Genomic DNA, 23,282 nt, shown 5'->3' with positions numbered 1-23,282 from the left:
AGGGGTTTAAAGGTCAGCACCAACACTTTGAATTGTGCTCGGAAATGTACTGGGAGCCAATGTAGGTCTTTCAAGACTGGTGTTTATGGTCTTGGCGGCCGCTCCCAGTCACCAGTCTAGCTGCCGCCGAGAAGAATATGACCAGCCTTTTCTGGACAAGGTTACACTCCCCACTAAAGTAGGGGTGGCTAACCTGTGGCTCTCCAGAGCTTGTGGGACTACAACTCCCAGTTGCCCCTAGCGAGCATTGCCGCAGGCCAGGGATGGTTGGAGTTGTAGTCTACCAGCATCCAGAGGACGGAAGGTTGGTCACACCTTGCCCTAAAGAATCAGGTGTGCAGCTTGAGATGCTGCTTGGTCCAGCTTTTGGAACGTAAGAGCGTGGCAAGTTGCCTTCTACTGAGTCAGTCCATTTTTTCACCTAGCTCAGCATTGTCTGCACTGACAGGCAACATCCCTCCAGGATTTCAGGCAGTGGCATTCCCAGTCCTACCTGGAGATGCCGGGGACAGAACTTGGGAAGTCCTGAATGCAAAACGGATGCTATGCCACAAAGTTAAGGTCCTTCCCATTTTGCACCACAAGCAAACTAGGTCACATTTTGAACTCATCTAATACATCATAGTGTACCCAGTGCAGAGTCAGTTTAAAAGTGCATCAGGGAGAGAAACTTAAGTATATTTTTGTGAGAGTTGTCTGAAGAAAATCCTTGTAATTTCTGAACTGAGCTGAGGGTGTTTGCCTGTCGCTACCCTCCATGCATGGCTGTTCTCCTTGTGGGGGCCGAGATCCTGGGAAATCTTAAGGCACACAGATGGTAAGTACTCAGCTGTGGGATAGCTCAGTTGGTTAGAGCATAATACGGATTAACGCCAAGGTTGCAGGTGTTAGTTTCTGTTTGCCACTGAGGAGCTGCTTAGAGTCACAAGGCTCTGTTTACATTCCAGAGACAGTCCAGGCTATTGGAAGTCTCACGGGACACAGGAGACGGATGTGACATTAGTGTTTTCCTGTTCCTTTGTTCCTTTGTTTCAGTTGCTCTCTGCTTTCATAGGGAGAGGATGTATTTTTCTTTGCTGTCTGCTTAGCTTAGAAATAAAGCAGAGCATGTAGCCATAAATCTCATCACTTCCGCGTGCTGCTTTGGATTCTCTGCTGAATCGGGGATGTGCCTGAGGCCTCATCAAAGGCTCAGGTCGTTAATTATCGTCGGGGGTGACTCTGGAGGCAAATGAGCTTTATCAGCTTGGCCGAGCGGAGATCCCGACAGCAGGTTCGATCCGCTTATGGGACAGCTCCACATTTCTGCATTGCAGGGCGTTGGTCTAGATCAGCGGTTTTCAACCTGTGAGTCCCCAGATGTTGTTGGACTACAACTCCCATCATCCCTGAGCTCTGGCCTTGCTAGCTAGGGGTAGTGGGAGTTGTAGTTCAACAACATCTGGGGACCCACAGGTTGAGAAAGGCTGGACTAGATGTTCCTCAGGGTCCCTTCGAACTCTACAGTTCTATGGTTTCTGGCCCCGACTTGAGTGCCCTGTATTCCCCTTCTTGCCGTCATGCTGTTGATTTCTCAACACAACTGTATTGCTAGGCATTCTCTGCTCCTATGTGGCATTCGGCTCTGATGCCCGAGGAAATTGGCTTTTCTGTGGGATACCATGGAACACTGGCAATTAAAATAGCCTGTTTAACAGTAGCATAACTGTAGCATTTAAAGCTTCTATAATTGGATGTCTGAAACATTTGTTAAAGTCCCGAGAATCTTGGCTTTTGTTTGGGGAGTTGGGAATAAGCGATTGTAAGTTTCTAGTTGCTATGGCGGTTGTGGAGAAAATAGAATCACATTGGACCTCTTCAAAACCCAGTTTCCTAAACATGTGCAGTCCTGTGCTTAAGGAACTGGTTTGGGGCTTCTGCGGGGTTGGGGACCGCAGTTCATTGGTGAAGAACATGCCTTGGTATGACAGAAGTCCGGGTTCAATCTCTGCTGGTATTTCCACTTTGAAGATGGCGGTAGGTGACCAGGTGTTAGGTGACAGGGAAGAGCTGTGCTTGAGACCCTGGAGAGCTACTGCCAGTCCGATTAGACAGAACTGGCCTAGATCAGTGTTTCCCAGACTTGGGTCTTCAGCTGCTTTTGGACTACAGTTCCCGTCATCCCTAACCACTGCTCTTGCTAGCTAGGGGTGATGGGAGTTGTAGTCCAAAAAACACCTGAAGACCCAAGTTTGGGAAACATCAGCCTAGATGAATGGAGAGTCTCACTCCTGTCTTCTTATCCTCTCATCGTGCATAAAGCATAATGTACGGGAGGCTCAGTGTGGCTCAGTAGTGGAGCATTTGCTCTGCCTGTGGATGGTCTTAGGTTCAGTCCTTGGCATCTCCAGGTAGGGTTGGGAGAGCCCCCTGTCTCAAATCCTGGAGAGCTTGTTGCCTGTCAGTTAAAACGGTATCAAGCTAATTGCACCCAATTGTCTAAATCAATATAAGGCAACTTTCTCCCCCCCCCCTATTTTTTTTAATTTGCATTTCTGATAGATATCAACACAAGGGGTGAAAAAACCCAACACCCCTGAAAGTAATAATAAATAGGAAAAAGAATATTACATATTCTATTATATTTTTTAAATAATACAGTCACTGACGGACTTCCCTTCCTTTCCTTCCACGGTTCCTTTTATCTTCCACTTCCTCTCGCGTTTTCTTAGTTTCCATTTTAGGAACCACAGCTTTCTGTGGTTCCTAAAATGTCTGAATTACCAATATAAATCGTGTGTGTGTGTGTGTCTTTGTTTGAACAGGAGGTCTCCCTTGAGCTTGTGATCCAGACCCAGGTGGATCCTTCGTATTCCTTTGTAAGAAGATTTTGCTTGGCACTGGCACACTCCAAAGTTGTGCAAGGGGCACGGGGTGGGGAAGAAAAGAAAGTGTGGGGTGTGTAGGTCGGATTCAGTGAGGTATTCCTGAAAAGAAGTGGGGTCACGCCAACCAGCAGGCACAGATCTTAACTATCCAAGCAGTTGGAGGTTGTTCAGAGTGGACCTAGGTGTTGGGTGGAGGCACCAGCTTCTCAGGATGGTTGAGGGAGCCCAACACCCTCTGAACATTGAGGGGGCCTGGCCCTCTACAAAAGGAGGAAACAAAAGTGCTTGGGCCGCTAGGAGACAGTGCCTAGGATGTTGAGGAAGCCCAAGTGAGCGACCTCATATGTTAACATTGGACCTTTTAAGGGATTGTCTCAGCTCTATCTTGAGATAAAACCTCTTTCCTGAGTTTATCTTACTTTTGCCTATGTGGAACCCAGGGCTTTTGAAGAAAGTGCTAATTAATTTTTGCTGGTAGCTAGATTCTTCACATTAAGTATTAGGACGTGAGAATATTTATTCATGCCTTCCGAGAGACATTTTAAGATATGGATTTGTACCAGGGTCACAATAGGTCATATTGGGGATCTCCTTTTATATCACATTATGCCAGCTTTTTCTTGTGTCATGATCTACAGAAATCAACCATAGAAAAAGTTCGGTTTGGCTCACACCATTGCACAAGGTGTTTCTCCTCTCTTATCCTCAGAGCAGCCCTGAGAGGTAGGTTAGGCTGAGAGATAGTGGTTGGCCCAAGATCACCCAGTGAATAGAGATGTGATCCTTGGTCTTCCCAGTGGTAGTCCAACTATTACCTCTGCTCTGGTTTTGAAATCTGCATTAGTAATGAACTTAGAGGCAAAAACCTTTAACTACATAATTTTAAACCTGCTTCTCTTTTGTGTCTTTCCCAGAAATATCATTATTTTTCCTTTGTTTTAGCTGCTTATAATACCTAATATGTCATTTCCCCATTTCCTAATCAAGGTTTTAATACAAAACCAATTTTTTTCCCCTGTACTCCACTACAGAGAAAATCATAGTGTTGGTGAATCATGTAGTTCAGTGTTGCATATTAAGCTGTAACCTGTTGTTAAGTAATTAAGGATCCCAATACACTGTAATTTAATTTTTAAAAGATGGCTGAAACGTTTATTCATTTCTCCTCTAAGTTGCTAATGGGTTTACCTGGTCTTCTTTTACTTGGAAAAAAAAGAAACAAAAAATACAAGGATGATTTAAGAAGTAAATTTATCAGAGGAACTTACACCAGGACCTCACACCAAAGTGATTTTCTTTAAAAGGTATATAATTAAATATCAGGGGACACGTTACATTTTTCTGCATTGGCATCCGTATTTAAATTTTCATTATCTCAACTGGAATTGGTAGGCACAAACTAAAACGTTTCAGTAAGTTTCATATTTGGCTCACTTGGGAAATATTGTAGGATATTGTGCAGCTGAAAAAGACAACTGTGATGATCATTGAAATGAAACACCTTCCCTAGGAGAAAAGATGGTGTGGAGCAGGTGTGAGGAACATTATAGCCCGCCAGATGTTGCTGAACTACAACCCCCATTATCCCTACCCTTTGGCCATGATGCTGGAGGTAATGGGAGTTGTAGTTTAGCAACATCTGGAGGGCCAAAGTTTCTCCACACCTGGGTAGCCAAAATAGTGCTGTCCAGATGTAGTTGGACTAGAAGTCCTATCATCTCTGACCATTGACTATGTTTGCTAGGACTGATAGGAGCTGTAGTCCAGCAACAACAGAGGAGGACCACATTGTCTACCCCTGATGTGGAAGAAGGAGAGAGAGTATGTATATTTATTCTCCCTCTCTTATAATCCTAGAACCCTGTCAGGAAACTTGCATTCCTGCTGATGTTGTTGAATTCCCCCAGCCAGCATGGCCAATGGTCAGAGATACTGAAGTCCAAAGAAATCTGAAAGGCCACAAATTCCCTATCCCTGCATTAAACCATCCTGTCAGATTAAGTGACAGGAGATTCAGGACAGACAAAATATGAAAATTATTGTATTATATGGTGCAAAATTGATTTATGGAATTGGCCATCTCAGGATTTGGTGGGACACATTCATGGAGTCTAAGACTATCAGTTGGAATTAGCCATGATGACTGTATGCCTCTTGAGTAGCAGTTGGTGGAGAACAACTGTCTTGTTAACTCCTGGATAATTCCACAGTCTTTGTTGTTGTTTAGTCGTGTCCAGCTCTTTGTGACCCCATGGACCAGAGCATGCCAGGCACTCCTGTCTTCCACTGCCTCCCGCAGTTTGGTGCAATTCATGTTTTAGCTTCGAGAACACTGTCCAACCATCTCGTCCTCTGTCGTTCCCTTCTCCTTGTGCCCTCAATCTTTCCCAACATCAGGGTCTTTTCCAGGGAGTCTTCTCTGCTCATTAGGTGGCCAAAGTATTGGAGCCTCAGCTTCAGGATCTGTCCTTCCAGTGAGCACTCAGGGCTGATTTCCCCTGCTTATTATGAATGCATTTTGTTTGCCTTGCCACTGACATCTTTCCAGTTGGGGTGTCCTCCTCTTGGTTTGCTTCCAGTTTTAAGGACTTGCAATCCTGCCAGATTGGAGTGCTTCCCAAGGGCATTATTACAGCATGTGACTGCTAATTGGGGAAAGGAGGCCATACAAATTAGTGGCTTAGAGTTCAAGAGCTTTCAAAACTGTGGTGTGGCAGGGTTCAGTATTATCATATGTTCTAGATGTTACCCACTCACCCACATGCACTGTAACTCTCCAGTGGTATGACTTTACTCTTCCATTGTCTTCCAATACAGATGGATGCCGGTGACAGCACAACACCCACACGCACCAAGAAGTTTATAATCTTCCAGTTAAACTGCATAACCTGCAATAATACACAACACAGCACCCCACCACCAACCTTTAATTTCAAAGGAGAAAAGGAATTTTGATGTGAAGAAGAGATTCAGCCTTATATTTTGCTACAAAATAATTGGCACAGAATTTATAGTCACAGCTGCATTTCAGCAATTGGAAATTTAAGCTGTCAGAGCTAGAAGTTTGGGTGTGTATGTAATATCTTGAAATGATCATTTGCAGAACACCTGCATTCCCTCTGGAAAAACAAATCACTAGCAATTTGAAACAAATTAAAATATTTCTTATTTGATCGACCCCGTCTCTAATTTTGGTGCCTCTTGCTTGGAATCCAGAACTTTCCCATCAATATATAGCTCAGTTCCAATTGTGCCAAACTGTAGATAAGGAAGCTTAACCATAGTTTGGTTCAATGGATGATTTCTCCTAATTTAATTTTCTTAAAACTAGATTGTGAGTCATGTTGCCGAATCTCATTTTTTAGAATAGGAATGCTCTCCCTTTATGAACCACCCTGGACCTTGTGGTCTTCATCAGACGCCTTTCTCTGTGTCCCCACCTGTGGGGGGTATGGAGGATAGCCACTTGAGAACAGGCCTTTTCAAGTGGAATGTTCTTCTCAGGGAGATGTGCATGGCGCCACCTCTGTCAGTTTTTAGGTGCCAGACTAAAACCTTTACGTTTCTCCAGACCTTGCATTAATTATCATTGCCTCCTATGGTGGTGCTCATCTTTGGAAGGTCAAAGTGTGGTTTAGGTTCTGAACTACAGTTGGTGCAAACCATGGTTTAGCATGTTATGTGATTTGACTGCGACATGGTTACTCAGAAATAAATCCCACTGCATTCATTGGGGCTTATTTCCTAGTAGGAGGGTTTAGGATTGCAGGATAATCGATCAGCAAAACCTGGAATGCTTTAATAAATATGCAGCTTGATTAACTGAAGGGTTAAGCTTTTATTCAAAAGGGTGGGAGGGAACATGACATGAAATACTATATTATTTCTCCAGGCCCTTTCATATGCTTCTTCAGCACCACATAGAAAGAAAGCAGTGTGTGCCCTTGGAGCTCTTCCTGCACTGACAGAGCATTTGTTTATCAAAGAACACAGAGGTTACTAACCTTTTTGTGCCTGTGGGGACATTTGCAAACTGGAGCAACTGTCGTGGATAGCACATATACAAACACCCCAATCCAGCACCTGTCGCCACCTGTTTTGTTACTACAAAATACTTCTTTCAAACCTAATTTCGGTGGTGGGAGAGGATCCCGAGGGCACCAGGGAAAGTCTCCTGGGGCATGTGTGTGCCCATGGGCACCATGCTGGCAATTCCTGAAATAGTGTAAGGGCATGTTTCAGTCTCATAAAAACTTTTCATACTGTAACTTTGGGTGCCGTCATCTGAAGAAGCCTTTCTCTGGCTTGCACTGGTTTGGCTCAGAAGTTAGCCCTGAGGAAAGAGCAGGGAGAGAAAAGGGTCTGAAGGAGCCAGAAGTCCAGTGACAGGAGCTGGAGTCCAGCATAGGTCAGCAATAAAAAACACAGTGTCTGTGAAGTTAACTCTTTATTTAAAGAAATCAAGTCAACACAGGCTTAGTGATCCCAGCAACTCTTCCTGGTATGTCTTCCCCCAATGAAGCCAATGCGAGGACTGAATGTCCCTGCTTTCCCACTGCTCTCTAAGGCCTCCTCCTCTCCAGGTCTTTCCCCAGCAGTCACAAGCTGCATCTGCACACAACCAAACTGTCCTCTCTTCATTTCTCTGCATTTTCTAGGAGACTGGGGGTAGGGGAGCTGGTGGCAGCATGAGGGAGAGACTCCCTGGATTCTTCAGCAGCCTGTCTCAACTGGGCCTCCTGAGTCCTCTCCAGCCTCTGCTTCAGCCTGGAGTCTGAACTGCTCTCTGCCACAGTCTCTTCCTGCTCACTAAACACTGTTACCTCTTCTGCTTCTGACACTCCCCCCCCCGTCTGCTCCTTCCTCTTCCTCTGACCTCTCATCTTCATCCCACCACCAATCCCCTGGCTCTTCCCCTGGGAGGTTCCCCAGCTGGTGCCTCCCAGCACTCCTCTGCCTCCAGCCAGTCCATGACATCTAGCAAAATTAAAGGACTTGCTGAAGTTATCAGCTGAAAAGAGGACAATGAAGAGGAAGGAATGAATTGAGCCTGAGCTTGAGCAGCTAACAGGTTATAGTATCCATGCAACCAGCTTCAAACAGGAGTCATGTATTTATTACTTAGCACACCGAAGTATAGTGGAACTTTGGTTCTTGAACGCCTTGGTACTCAAACATTTCGAACGCTGAAAATCCGGAAGTAAGTGTTCCAGTTTTTGAATGTTTTTCAGAAGCTGAACATCCGATGTGGCTGTCAGCTATTGTTTCCGAGGCGCCTGCGCCAATCAGAAGCTGTGCCTTGGTTTTTGAATGTTTCAGAACCAAGGTACCACTATAGATTTCAGAAGCGTGCGGACGGGGGGGAAGGTTCTTTCGTTTTCTCTCCTTCGTCTCTGATTCCTCCCTCCTCCCACTCTAAACATCCCCTACATAGCTCTCCCCTGTTGGCCCAAACAGGAGCAGTGCTGGAACTGTGCTGCAACATTTTCTTACAGGTTCCCACCTGTAAACCTTCTCTCCTGCTGATGTACTCGAGTCCCATCAACTACTAGCTGCAGTTGATTGTTTGCTTCCTGCGGTTGAGAAGCACTTGACCCAATACATTGAATTACCTTCAGAATATCAGGGATTTGTTCCCCGGAGCTTCCTTGTATCCTGTGCTTTGTCACTTTCATCGCCAGAGAAGCCTCCATGGCTGCTCACATTGAAAGTAGGAATGATTTGGCTGGAAAGGAAGGCAGAACCCTTCTGAGAGACAATTTGAAAATAATGCTTTAATGGATCAGTAGTAAAGTAGGCCATGCTAAGATGCTTCGTTCTGCTGTTTCTCGTAGGGTATTTAGGGGAAAAAAGTAATAAATTCTGAAATCACAACAAGGATCCTTAAATAAATATCTTACTGGAGGGTTTGTTTTGTTTTTCGTTACCAATGGCCAAACAGCAAGGTATACAAGGAGTTTGCATGGCTTCCGGGGAGTTAATGAAGCTGAATCAAAGTTATTAAGGAAGCTCGTAAGAGGCTGTAGCCTGAGCAGCAAGAGCCTGTATTCATAAATGAGCACCTGCCAAATGGCTATGTGGATTCGCCATCTGTATACGTGTAGAAAGCTGCCTTCAGAAGCACAAAATAATAAACCAAAGAAGGAAATCCCATAGTAAGTTCTGTATAGGAAGCTGACTTCTACTGGGTGCCAAAGTGGTGTTGCTGGACTACAACTCCCATCATGCCTGGCCATTGGCCATACTACCTGGGACTGATGGGGGTTGGAGTCCAACAGCGTAGAGAGGGCACCGAAGCCCATCCCTTCTGAGTCCCAATTGTGTCTTCTATGAAAGCTCTTCAAGCTTTCAAGGAGGAATTGTTCCCATCATCTTCTACCTGATTCTTCTAACTATAGATGACAAGGTTTGAACCTTAGACTTTCTGCATCCAAAGCCAGCAGCCTAGTATTGAGTGATGGTCCCACTGTTGGAATGGGACCGAGATGGAAGTAGACTGATACAGGGAGGATTATTGGTTTTTTATGATTATGTATTTTCTGTTGTTGTTTTATTGTGATTTATCTCCCGCTTGGACTACTGCAATGCGCTCTACGTGGGGCTACCTTTGAAGGTGACTCGGAAACTACAACTAATCCAGAATGCGGCAGCTAGACTGGTGACTGGGGGCGGCCGCCGAGACCACATAACACCGGTCTTGAAAGACCTACATTGGCTCCCAGTACGTTTCCGAGCACAATTCAAAGTGCTGGTGTTGACCTTTAAAGCCCTAAACGGCCTCGGCCCAGTATACCTGAAGGAGCGTCTCCACCTCCATCGTTCTGCCCGGACGCTGAGGTCCAGTGCCGAGGGCCTTCTGGCGGTTCCCTCATTGCGAGAAGCAAAACTACAGGGAACCAGGCAGAGGGCCTTCTCGGTCGTGGCGCCTGCCCTGTGGAACGCCCTCCCATCAGATGTCAAAGCAATAAATAACTACCTGACATTCAGAAGACATCTTAAGGCAGCCCTGTTCAGGGAAGTTTTTAATCTGTGATATTTTAGTGTATTTTTGGTTTTTATGGAAGCCGCCCAGAGTGGCTGGGGAGACCCAGCCAGATGGGCGGGGTACAAATAATAAATTATTATTATTATTATTATATTTTATGTCGTGAACCACCCTGAGTTCTACAGGTATAGGGCAGTACAGTGGTACCTCGGGTTACATATGCTTCAGGTTACAGACTCCGCTAACCCAGAAATAGTGCTTCAGGTTAAGAACTTTGCTTCAGGATGAGAACAGAAATTGTGCAGCAGTGGCATGGCAGCCGCAGGAGGCCCCATTAGCTAAAGTGGTGCTTCAGGTTAAGAACAGTTTTAGGTTAAGTACGGACCTCCGGAATGAATTAAGTAATTAACCTGATGTACCACTGTATACAAATTTAATAAATAATAATAATAACAAAATGACTCATTACTCTTGGCTCTGTGACAACTCCCCCTCCTCTCCTAGGTTGTGTGCAAAGTTGCTTCTCTAGTCCATTTGAGAGGTCTGTTGAGGAATCCCATGATGATTGTGTCATTGGTATATATGGTGCTTTGCATAGGACAAGAGGAAGGTTTATGCCCCAAGGAGCATACAGTCTCAAATATGACATGTGGGAAGTGACAGGAAGGGAACTGGAGGCATGGGTAAAGGGGGAAAGAATCAGTCATGAGTTACAAATTCAGAAGGCACATTTGCACATTGTGCTCAGTTCCTGCTTTCAAGCTCCCCAGAGGCAAGGGCAGAGGATGGGGGGTGCAGTGGGTGCGGGGTGCCCCGGATGTCACCACTGAGGGGGGTGACAAAATGCCCGGTGGCACCGCGGGGCCTGCAGCGCACCCGAGCCATGCATCTCTCCTGGGAGAGACGTGGTGAATTGGGTGCACGCAGGCTCCGCTTCCCAAATGGTCCACCTGATGCCTCTCCTCCCCCCCCCCCGCAGTTGTAGGGCGGCTGAGTGGGAGGAGGCAGGCAGACTCCGGAGGCCCCGTGGTGCGCCCACCCCTATGGGTGACTTGTCTCACCCCTGGGTGCCCCGCCCCAGGCGCCTGAGCAGCTTCCTCCGCTGCTGCCCAGAGGCATTGGTTGGCTACTGGAAGAACAGGATCCTGGACTAGATGGACCTTTAGCCTGACGCAGCAGGCTCACCTTCTAACAGTAATATACTCGAGTATCCTGCTGGGATAGCTCAGCTGGTAGAGCACGAGACACTTAATCTCAGGGTTGTGGGTTCAAGCCCCACATCCGTGCATCGCAGGGGGGTGGACTGGATGACCTTGTGGTCCCTTCCAACTCTACAGTTATACGATTCTAAGAGCATCTTATGATGATTTGTTGTTGCTAGAAGTGCTGTACTTGCTTTCATTGTTGGCAGTATCTTATGTTCAGGTTTGGAGGCAGAGTGTCTCATGAGTGACAGCTGACGGGTAGCAAATGTAACGGTAAAGGTAAAGGGACCCCTGACCGTTAGGTCCAGTCGCGGACGACTCTGGAGTTGCGGTGCTCATCTCGCTTTATTGGCCAAGGGAGAACTTTCGTGTTGCAAACATGGCGTGCATGTGCAGAAGCGCTCTATCATGCCATGCGCGTGTGCAGAAGTGCCACCTCATGTTGCAGACTTTTTGGGGGACATACAGGCCCCTGGAACGAATTAAGTTCATATCCAGAGGGTCCACTGTAGTAACCAAAGGTATTAAATGCAACTGGGGCAAACTGTTTTTGCAAAATTTATATCCCGTGCCATGGACTAGCTGGATGCAGAGGGAGTGGTGGGGAGGCACCAGCTGGGGAACCCCCAAGAGGAAGAAAGCTCAGAGCCAGGGGACTGGTGGGGGGATGACGGTGAGTGGTCAGGGGAAGAAGAGAGAGCAGACTGGGAGGAGGAGGAGGTGTCGGAAGCTGAAGAGGCAACAGGGTTTAGTGAGCAGGAAGGGGCTGGGGCAGAGAGCAGTACAGATTCAGAGGCTGGAGGGGAGTGGGGCCAAGAGACAGAGATGAGTCTCGCCCTCCTGCTTCGACCAGCTCCCCTAACTCCGGCCTCCCAGAACACACAAAGGAAGTGAAGACGACAGAGCAATGAGAGGCAAGCCGAAGGAGCCTCAGGTTGCTGGGGAAGGAACTGTGGGAGGAGCCTTAGAGAAGGTTGGGAGCTTCAGACTCACTGGGGCAAGCCCTATGGAGAAGTGTTGTTGGGATCACTAGGCCTGTGCTGTTTTGGTTTCTCAGAATAAAGAGTTCACTCCACTGACACTGGTTTTTTACTTTATTGCTGACCTACTCCTGACTCTGTCTCCTGCCACCCACCCTTCAATGAATACTTCGATGTTGGCTTATAGTGCGTCTGACCATTGGTCCACCTAGCCTAGTATTGTTGCTACAGGGAAAAGCAGTACAGTGGTACCTCGGGTTAGGTCCAGTCGCGGACGACTCTGGGGTTGCGGTGCTCATCTCGCTTTATTGGCCGAGGGAGCCGGCGTACAGCTTCCGGGTCATGTGGCCAGCATGACTAAGCCGCTTTTTGGCGAACCAGAGCAGCACATGGAAACGCCGTTTACCTTTCCACCGGAGTGGTACCTATTTATCTACTTGCACCTTGATGTGCTTTTGAACTGCTAGGTTGGCAGGAGCAGGGACCGAGCAATGGGAGCTCACCCCATCGCAGGGATTTGAACCGCCAACCTTCTGACCAGCAAGCCTTAGGCTCTGTGGTTTTACCCACAGCGCCACCCATGTCCCTTTGAGCAAATGTAGGAAGAGGACTTTTGCTCTTGCCTCTTCCCAAAAGCCAATGTGGGAAAACAGGGTCCTGGCCCTGATTGACTCCTACTCTGACCCAGGAGGGCTCTTCTGACATTCTGCATGGCTATTCCATCGATTTAAAATGGATTTCTTTCACAATCTACTTCCGACAGGTATATATAAGGATAAAAGACGATGAATGGAATGTCTATCGAAGATACACGGAGTTCAGAGTCCTTCATCACAAGTTGCAGGGAAAATACCACCAAGTGAGAAGTTTTAACTTTCCACCGAAAAAGGCCATTGGGAACAAGGTAAGTGTGAATGAAAACCATGTGGATGCCTTGAGATGCAAAATGCATTTGCAAAGCAGGGCATTTATTTATTATTTACTATTAATCGTAGCTTTAGGAAATGCACAAATGCCTTTATGTCCAACAAAACTTTGAGACAATGAGCAAAGGAATACATGGGTCAAGGAATTATCTGAGGGGTTTTTTAAAAAAAAGTTTTGCAAGATAAGAATTGGAACTATGTCACATGGTCACACTGCATGTGAGTTTGGGGAGGAGGTTAGGGAGGAGGAGGAATGAAGAAGGAAATGAAGCTCCTAATATATATTCAGCACTATAACCAACATTAGTAAATTAGAGGACATGAAGCTCCAGGAGATGCTGGCTGGATTCTGCCCCAGGAAGGAAGCAGCTGTGAGACTGGGGGGAAGTAGAGGCAAGGTGAGCATGTATCAAGGGTTCAGATATGTGGATGGGCACTCCCTCATAGGTTGGTATTGAGTACAGTTACACCTCGTGTTACGAACGCTGCGGGTTGTGTGTTTTCGGGTTATGGACCCTACCGAACCCAGAAGTACCGGAATGGGTTACTTCCGGGCTTTGGCTCTCGCGCATGTGCAGAAGTGCTAAAAACCGTGCTTTGCACATGCGCAGAAGTGCTGAATCACGTCACGCATGTGCGCAGTCGCGGTGCTGCGGGTTGCGAACGCTGCGAGTAGTGAAGGTGCCTCCCGCACGGATCACATTCGCAACCTGAGGTTCCACTGTATAGGGTTTCTCTGGTTGAGTTCTTGGGTCCCCAGACTGTTTTTGACCACAACTCCCATCAACCCTGACCATTGGCTAGGTTGGCTGGGGGTGCTGGGAGTTGTGGTCCAACCGCTGCTGGGAACCCGAAGTTGAAAAATCCTGGTCTAGCCTCTACAGGACTTGTGGATGCTACTTAACTGGGTTTCCTCACTGAACAATTTTTATCACCTCCCCAACATTTCCAAATCATTGGATGGCGGCCTGGAATGGGTTTGCAAATACCAGTGATGGGTTGTCTGAAGCATGTCCTTGCCCCTGCACCCCTAAATGACTCATAAATATTGTCTGGGCTTGGCAGCTAGCTCAGATATGAGCTTGCTACCAACCTTGGCTTCTGACTGAAGTGGAGGGGCAAGGGTTCTTGACTGGGCAACAACACAGCGAAGGTGCTCCAATGCAACTGTGCAGAAGGAAGGACTCCTCCCTATTGTGCCAAGCCTTAGAGAGGCTGGAAAAACAGCATTGCAGATCTTTCCAGTATCTAAGAGAGTCCCGTCTCTTCTCCAAGTTCAGGAGAAGGACAGGGTTTATTCCACATTAGTAGAACACTGGTTCTTGTCCTTTAAAAAATGTGACTTAAAAAATGCTACTTTCTTAATTAAGTGGTGCACAAGTATGATCGTGGGTCGATAGTAAACCAGGTTTTACTCAGAGTAGACCTGTTAAAATTAACAGAACAGTAATCTTTTCCAAGACTGGTTTTGCCCAAGAAATAAGAAATGTAGCCATAAAATCCTAGTTTGTCTACATCTAATGGTAGCCCCCCCAAAAAAATGTAATTTAAAGATTTTGTTCTGTGTTATAAGGTGGTCCTTCATTGTCTCCTTAAAAGTTCTGATGCTCTTCACTATTTTCCATTCAGAGTTTTTCCTTGCATATGTATTGCATCTTTTCACAAGTCTTTAGTAGACTTTTACCCGCACTTCTCTGAAGATCATTTGTATCTTTGCCATTGAAGGACGTGTACTCTTTGCTTTTGAGTGTCTGGTTGAAAAAGTCAAAATTCACACTCATAATCCAGTGCAAAATAAGATGTTAAAAATCCACACCTTAAAAAAAGCTGACAGTTACCTCAGAGGCAGAATCACCCTTGTCGACATCCTTGTCGCTCCCTTTTCGCACACTAGCAGTGATTCTGTTTCGTTTGGGCTGAATAAGAGAACACCACTTCCCTTAGCTGAACCTTGGCTACTGTCATGATCGCAGCTAGAGTAATCTGAACATTTATATTATCCAGGAGAGTTTGCAAGGTGTTCTAGAAGACATCTTCTTGAAATTAATTGAGTAGTCTGGCACGATGCCGGGTACAATCCATCTCCATCCCTTGAAGGCGATGGCAAAATGCCCAGGAAGTAGTTCACTATCCTGTCCTTCTGTGAAATAAAGAGTATTCAGAGTGATGCTGGGAATTTACAAGAATTGCCAATGTGTCTTGTGATTTTACCTAGAGCTGTGGTGAACTTTTCTTGGAATGCAATTTTCTGAGTGGATCTGAGAGAGTTCTGTTTCTTGTCCTTCTTGGGATTTTCTCCAAATAGTCCCTACCATTTGGGGAGACAACTGGCACACATACTCAGCCGATTTATGCTGGGAGGGAGGGCCTTACAAAATGGCGGCCAGGTTGCCAATGTAGTGGATGCTGCCACTGGTCGTGGCAACCAAGGCAAAGGACAACCTTGGAGGGTGGGGGAAAGGGAAGCTGTGGCACTGCCCATGGTGGGCCGTATCCCCGAAAAAATGTGGGATATCTTGTTCTCTTGTTGGATATATTTGGTGAAATTATCCTCCCAGTTTCTCTGCTTGTGGAAGGTTTTGATCGGTCATGGATGATATGGCTGTCAACGACTCTCAACTCTGAATATTATGTCCTCGCTCCACTGTCAGAGGCAGTATGCACCTGAATTACAAGTGGGTAGAGTATTCAGGTCTTGCAAATTCCCATAGGAATCCTGTTGCCCAGCATGAGAAAAGGATGTTGTACTAGATGTGGTCCATTTAACTGTGGTTAGACTGTTTTTTTGAGCCTGCAGTATGTTTCGTTTTATAGTACAAGTTTCGTTTTATCATTGATACTGCTGATATTTTACTGTTGTGTTCTGTGGTTTGTAGTGACACGATTTGTCTCTTTTTATGTAAACCGCTCCGAAGCCACTTGCGACAAAGAGTGGTATATAAGAACTAGCAATTCTTGTTGTTGTTATTGTTATTATTACCGTATTTATGTGAATCTAATGCGCCATCGAATCTAATGTGCACCTCAGTTTTCAAAACCTTGAAACCAAAAAAGTATTTGCTGGCAAATGTAAATGTGCCATCAATAATAATGCGTACCCTAATTTTTGTGATGTAATTTGGCCAAAAAAGAGAGGCAGCAATGCTTCTGAGTATCAGTTGCTGGAAACCACAGGAGCGGAGAGTGCTCTTGCGTTCGAATTCTGCTTGCTGGTTTCCCACAAGCATCGGGTCGGTGAATGTGAGGACAGGATGCTGGACTAGATGGGCCTTGGCCTCATCCAGCAGACTCTTTTTGCGTTCCTATGGGGGGAAATAGGAATGTGCCTATATACTGCAAGCGTGTGAAGAGTACAGAAGTACCATATCTCCTCCTGAATAACCTCTTCAGGGATGCCTCATGCATTTTGCTTTGGATTCTGTCAGCGTGGCCTGTGATTTGATTCTTGCTCTTTCATCCATAACTGAGGGGGCGTAGAAGTTAGTAAAGATTGAACATTGGGTCTTTTCATCTTGGAGATTAGGATGCCTTTGCCATTGCTGCTGTGAGTCCTACTACTCTGAAGTCCTGCTTTGGGGAGATAATCCAAAATAACACCTTGTATATATATATTTACACGTATCTGTTGTTCCATCTGGCTGTCTCAAAGGACAGGAAAGCAGTATTATTTTGCCCTGCGCATTTCTGTGTGTTTCTCCGCAATGGAGAAGAGGAAAGAAAACAAATGCCTGTAACTTTTGTCTTATTAACATTTTATTTAATATGAGAAACTAGTGCTGTAGTGGAGACGAAATGAAGAGGAGTGCAGCTCCAATATGTTTTTGTGGCAAGAGCGGTGGCATCATTTGCCAGAGCTTTGGTAACTAACGAATCCTTCTTGCTCTGGTGAGTGGATGAGGCGATAAGGAGGCTTTCAAGTTTGTTTATAACAGATTAGCATAGGAGAAAGGGGGAGGGAATAATCGGGCAGAGCCTAGATGCATATTTTCTTTTCTTTGATGGGATTTCCCTGTTCACCCCTAGCAAATTAAACAGTAACACCTCTTTGTAAGACTATTTACACTTCCAATTAAAAGTCAAAGGCTGCACTTCGGGTGCCTGGATATCTTTTGTTTAAAGCTTGGTGCGTTTTACAAGTCTTACTCCCAGGAAGCTATGCATAGGATTGCAGTTACCATCATCCTAATAAATTGGGGTATTGTGCTATGTACTCCCAATCCTTAAGTTGTGGGTTGTGTGTGTGTAGACAGAGAAGAGAATGAGATAGGTGTGTGTGTGTGTGTGTGTGTGTGTGTGTTTGTGACAGATTAGCATGGAAGAAATCACAAAATCAGGAAAATAGTCATATATAGTCAACACAGCTGCCTGCATTAAAATAATAATAATTCCTTGGTCAAGGGAGTGGCTTGGGAACTGTCATGATGAGTTCCCGCACTTCAAAATGACGACGCAGCATGTAATATGAACAGAAATATAAATTAAACAAAATGAAATAATGCATCCCTAATTTTTATTTTTATTTCATTTTGTTTAATGTTTAGATTTCTGTTCATATTACATGCTGCGTTGTAAGCTGCCCTGTTGGCCTCAAGGAAAGTATGGGATATTAAATAATAATAATAAATAATAATCTTCAGTATTCTTTTTAATGTTGAGAAATGTTGTGGGTATCAGCAAGCAGAGCCAATGATCACGGATAATGGGCGTTAACAATTCAGCAACATTGGAGGGGGGGCAAAGGTACCCGGCACCTGGCATATAGGAAGCTGCCTTATATACCAGATCAGGTTATTGATCCTCCTAATGGCCAGGGGCCGGATCCGGGTCAATCGCTTTCTAAATCCGGCCCGGAATCAGCGTGTTTTTACATGAGTAGAATGTGTCCTTTTATTTAAAATGCATCTCTGGGCTATTTGTGGAGCATAGGAATTCGTTCATTCCCCCCCCCCCATTATAGTCCGGCCCCCCACAAGGTATGAGGGATAGCGGACCGGCCCCCTGTTGAAAACATTTGCTGACCCCTGCTCTAGCCCAATACCATCTTGTAGTGTGTCTGGCAGCTGGTCTCCAGGGCCTCCAGCAGAGCCTCTTTCTCATTACCTGCTTGCTACCTCCTGATCCTTTTAACTGCAGATGCCAGGGATTTCTCAGAGGAAGTGTGGCTTGCAAAGCAAGGCCCATTCCACTGAGCTCTAGTCCTTCCCCATTTAATTAGATGGCACCTTTTCGCTCTCGTAACAGCAGATTTTAAATCCCCATCAGACTCTGCTCCAGAGCTGGGCTGAATTATACAGGTAGCTGTGGCACAGACTGTTCCAGTTAAATTAAGCTGGCCTGGAAGCTAGGCACACCGTGCTTTTAAAATCCATGAGGTAAACATGGATGAATATACTTTTGTTTCTGATGTTGCCGGTTCCCTTCTCTCCCATCATTTCTTCCAGGAATGCCAGTAGAGTTTTAAATCTCAGAGCACGCAACCTGAGCGTTTGTGTGTGGGAGAGATATGAAATCCTGTATTTGGCTAAGAAAGCTAAGAAAGAGTGTCGATAGTTGCTGCCGTCATATTATCTGAATTACAAGTGAGTGGCTTGTTCTTTAGTAGCTGCTGATAGAAACTATCTAGACTGCACAAGCAGAGTTGAGAGATGTGTCGCTCAGCTTTAAGGATGTGTCAAAACAGAAGCGGATCTTCATCTTTTAATGATGGTGTGTATTTGATTCTGTAGAAAGAGAATAAAATCAGAGTTAGACCAAATGTTGGCCTACATGCAGGACATCTGTTTGCTCTCTGGTCCGACTTTCAGGATTTCAGGTAGACACGGTTTTCAAGTGAAAAAAGAAAGCGACTTCTCTTTGGCTCAGAGCTTCCAAGTGAGAGAATTGCAGAGAACTAAGGTTATTCCCCTATCCAGAAAACATTTCCTTGGCAGAGTAGACCATGTCTCTCATTTTTGCTCCATAATCCAGCTGTCTGGCTTGAAGTCAGTCTCAATGAAGTGTGTGTAATAGGTTCTGACCATCTAGCCTCGACAAGTACTCGGGTGGCTTCATTCTGTGCTACCTGAAGTTTAGGGGTTCGGTTTATTTTTATTTATTTGTTAATCTCATATGTGTGTGCTTAATTTTTTTGGTATGTAGAAGGGAAAGCTTTCAAGGACTAGAGGTTTTTATTATCTATCTATATATATCTATATATCTATATCTATCATCTATCTATATAGATCTATCATCTGTCTATCTATCTATCATCTATCATCTATCTATCTAATTACTATTCGTTAAATTTGTAGACCACTCTTCATCACATGGCAGTTCACAACATAAAATAAATAAATATGGAGATCTGGGAAAGGCATTGCTGCTGTTTTAGCAGAGGCATTCTGAACTGATTCAAAAAACAGAGATGTAACTTGAAGGATAGCCGAGCAAGATGCACAACTTCAGTTGGCCCTCGGAGTACATCTAGGTAACTCTTTTTCATGCGGGCGAAATAGTCTTTATTATTGCATTCCTCTAAAATTCATGCCTCATCTAAATCTCGTTAACATATTTTCAAATTAATGCATCTGATCGTTTGCCAAATGTCTGCCATTTGTAGAGAACAGTATCAAAATTTATGTGGCCAGTTCTGCCACATAACTGCGCAAATAGCCCCATTCACATTTCCGCAGGTGTCATGTCTGGCCCATCAAGCGCCAAAGACGTGAATCGATTAGTTGCAGACTCTTTAAGAAAGACATAAAATAGCCATTATATTTCATGTCCTATCAAGTCACAGTTAACGAGTATTAATGGAAGCAATTTAGGCTTAAGAATGATCTGATATTTTAAGGAGGCAATTCTACATTGGAGAGAACATTTTCACTTATTGAGTGTGTGCCTATTTATTTATTTGTATTTAAAAGTAAGAGAAAAGGAAATGGGCACCAGAAGGAGGTTATTTTTATAGGAGCTGCCTATGAAGTCAGATATCAAAGGCCCTCGGGTAAAGTAACTTTCGTGTTGCAAACATGGCGTGCATGTGCAGAAGCGCTCTATCACGCCATGCGCGTGTGCAGAAGTGCCACCTCATGTTGCAGACTTTTTGGGGGACGTACAGGCCCCTGGAACGAATTAAGTTCATATCCAGAGGGTCCACTGTAGTAACCAAAGGTATTAAATGCAACTGGGGCAAACTGTTTTTGCAAAATTTATATCCCGTGCCATGGACTAGCTGGATGCAGAGGGAGTGGTGGGGAGGCACCAGCTGGGGAACCCCCAAGAGGAAGAAAGCTCAGAGCCAGGGGACTGGTGGGGGGATGACGGTGAGTGGTCAGAGGAAGAAGAGAGAGCAGACTGGGAGAAGGAGGAGGTGTCGGAAGCTGAAGAGGCAACAGGGTTTAGTGAGCAGGAAGAGGCTGGGGCAGAGAGCAGTACAGATTCAGAGGCTGGAGGGGAGTGGGGCCAAGAGACAGAGATGAGTCTCGCCCTCCTGCTTCGACCAGCTCCCCTAACTCCGGCCTCCCAGAACACACAAAGGAAGTGAAGACGACAGAGCAATGAGAGGCAAGCCGAAGGAGCCTCAGGTTGCTGGGGAAGGAACTGTGGGAGGAGCCTTAGAGAAGGTTGGGAGCTTCAGACTCACTGGGGCAAGCCCTACGGAGAAGTGTTGTTGGGATCACTAGGCCTGTGCTGTTTTGGTTTCTCAGAATAAAGAGTTCACTCCACTGACACTGGTTTTTTACTTTATTGCTGACCTACTCCTGACTCTGTCTCCTGCCACCCACCCTTCAATGAATACTTCGATGTTGGCTTATAGTGCGTCTGACCATTGGTCCACCTAGCCTAGTATTGTTGCTACAGGGAAAAGCAGTACAGTGGTACCTCGGGTTAAGTACTTAATTCGTTCCGGAGGTCCGTTCTTAACCTGAAACTGTTCTTAACCTGAAGCACCACTTTAGCTAACGGGGCCTCCTGCTGCCGCCGCGCCACTGCTACGCAATTTCTGTTCTCATCCTGAAGCAAAGTTCTTAACCTGAAGCACAATTTCTGGGTTAGCGGAGTCTGTAACCTGAAGCATATGTAACCTGAAGCGTATGTAACCAGAGGTACCACTGTAGCTCTGTGGCAGAGCATCTGCTTTGGATGAAGGACATCCCAGGTTCAGTCCCCAACGTTTCTAGGGAGAGACCCCTGTCTGAAACGCAGAGAGTCTCCGCCAGTTACTATAAATCAAGATAGACCAGTGGACTGACTCAGCATAAGGCAGCTTCTTATGTTCCTATGCCATCTCTGACTGGCAGCACCTTCTCAGATTCTTCTATCCGGAGATGCTGGCGATCAAACGTGGGACCTACTGCGTATAAAGCAGGCATAGGCAAACTTGGTCCTCCAGATGTTTTGGGACTACAACTCCCATCATCCCTAGCTAATAGGACCAGTGGTCAGGGAAGATGGGAATTGTAGTCCCAAAACATCTGGAGGGCCAAGTTTGCCTACGCCTGATATAAAGCATGTGCTCTAACTCTGTTTTGACCCTCCATGTAGTTCTCATCGTTTCAATTATTGCCTTTAAAAAATAAACAAGGGGGGGGTGAGGCTTGCAGTAGTGTATTGAAAAATCACCAGACTTCATGTGCTGCAGGGTCACTTCCCCAGGTAGCATTTGAAACAGTCTCCTGCTGTTGGCGTGTGAATCAGGCCTGAGAGATGCAACTTGCAAGGCAGGAATGGAAGGAGACTTCTGGGCAAGCAGTCCATGAAGAGGACCTTGACATGGTTGAGTGTACTCAGTGAGTACACTGAAAAAGGAGCAGGTAATCAGATCATTGTGTACAGAAGAGAGAGCCTGGACGGAGGTGTAATGGAAGATGGAAGGAGGGTGTAGTCAAAGGTGACTCCAAGGTTGTGTGGAGAAATAACAGCAGCATTTCCCCCCAGCAATGGATAGTTTTGGAAGCGAGAGCGAATTTGCTGGCAAGATTAACAGCTCCGTCTAGCATATCTCAGTGGAGACAGACATCTTGTCAGCAAGACAAGACTTCTGGAATTGGATTGAAAGATGTAGAACAGCAGGCTTGGGTGTCATCAGTGATGACTGTAGAAACTGTGAATCTGATAATCTTCCTTGACTCTTATTAAGATTGGGTTGTTAGATACTCCTTCTTGTGGGGGAGGGGGGGAATAGACTAAGGGTAGATGATATATTTCTTGGATGATTCTGTTCCATTTTAGGCCCCATCTGCACTATATGTTTAAAGCAGTATCATATCACTTTAAATATTCATGGTTGCCCCCAAAGAATTCTGGGGACTGTAGTAGCCAAGAGTTGCTAGGAGACCCCGATTCTCACAGAGCTACACTTCAGAGTTTCAGGGCTACAATTCAGAGACAGGGTGGTGTAGTGCTTAGTGTCGGACTAGAATCTGGCAGACCAGGGTTCGAATCCCAACTCAGCCGAGAAACTTGCTGGGTTAGCGTAACTGCCTTTCAGCCTAACCAACCTCACAGCATTGTTGTGGGGATTAAATGAATAGGGGGAGAACCATGTATATCACCTCGGTTGGAGGAGGGGGGGGAGAGAGAAATGGGATATAAATGCAATAAATAAAATTTTACAAATTGAAGAAATTCCCAGCGGGGCTTAATAATAAACCCATCTTTTGAATAAACTCTGGGATTTATAGCTCTGTGAGAGGAATAGGGATCTCTTAACAACTCTCAACACCCTTAACAAACTATAGACCCCAAGATTCTTTGGGCAAAGCAAGTGGCCATTTTAAGTGGTAATAAAGTGCTTTAAATGCAGGTTGGGCCTCATTCTTAGTGCAGTGACACACACAAGAACCCCACCCCCCACTTCTGTCTAGATAGGGTTAATATGATTATGATACACTGATTTGAGTTGTTATGTGATGCATGTTTTTGTAGATTACATAGCAATTTGCAAACTCAAAAACAAATTGACTCCAGTTACACAGTACTGGTTATCTCTCAGCCTTAATGCTTAAGCCTTCTTTTGTTAGGAAAATGCATCAGTGACTTAAATCTCTGAAACTAATGGGAGCAAAATGATTCTAATAAATTTTTAAATATATAGCTTGGAGACGATTTCCCAAAAGTGCATTCCAAATAACGTGCAGTGATATTTTTTTAAACATGTCATTCTGAATGCAATTTAGCTTTGGCTTGCATACCTGTTTAAATAAGAGCAGCGAAGTACTTGAAAATCTTGTCACATTTATTGACTTAGTTACTTTCTCCTAGAATCTTCTTGTGCTCACGAATAAAATAAATAAATGTTAAGCCTGCTTTGAGACACTTCATAACTCTTTCAAGTG

The 23,282-nt window shown here is 45.3% G+C and overlaps 1 protein-coding gene across 3 annotated transcripts in view; it reads left to right on the top strand.

Annotated features, from left to right (window-relative positions):
• Positions 1 to 23,282, top strand: part of SNX29 (sorting nexin 29) — a 231,346-nt gene that overhangs the window by 140,266 nt on the left and 67,798 nt on the right. For all 3 annotated transcript variants that reach the window (XM_079952375.1, XM_079952373.1, XM_079952374.1), the window contains one exon: positions 12,801 to 12,941. In XM_079952375.1, the coding sequence (XP_079808501.1) occupies positions 12,801 to 12,941 (141 nt within the window). The remainder of the gene's footprint in view (positions 1 to 12,800; positions 12,942 to 23,282) is intronic.

This window comes from Podarcis cretensis (genome assembly GCF_951804945.1).
Source record: "Podarcis cretensis genome assembly, chromosome: 14".
Taxonomy (NCBI): Eukaryota; Metazoa; Chordata; class Lepidosauria; order Squamata; family Lacertidae; genus Podarcis; species Podarcis cretensis.
The sequence above is the reverse complement of the archived record's forward strand: the minus strand, read 5'-3'. Positions and strand labels throughout refer to the sequence as shown.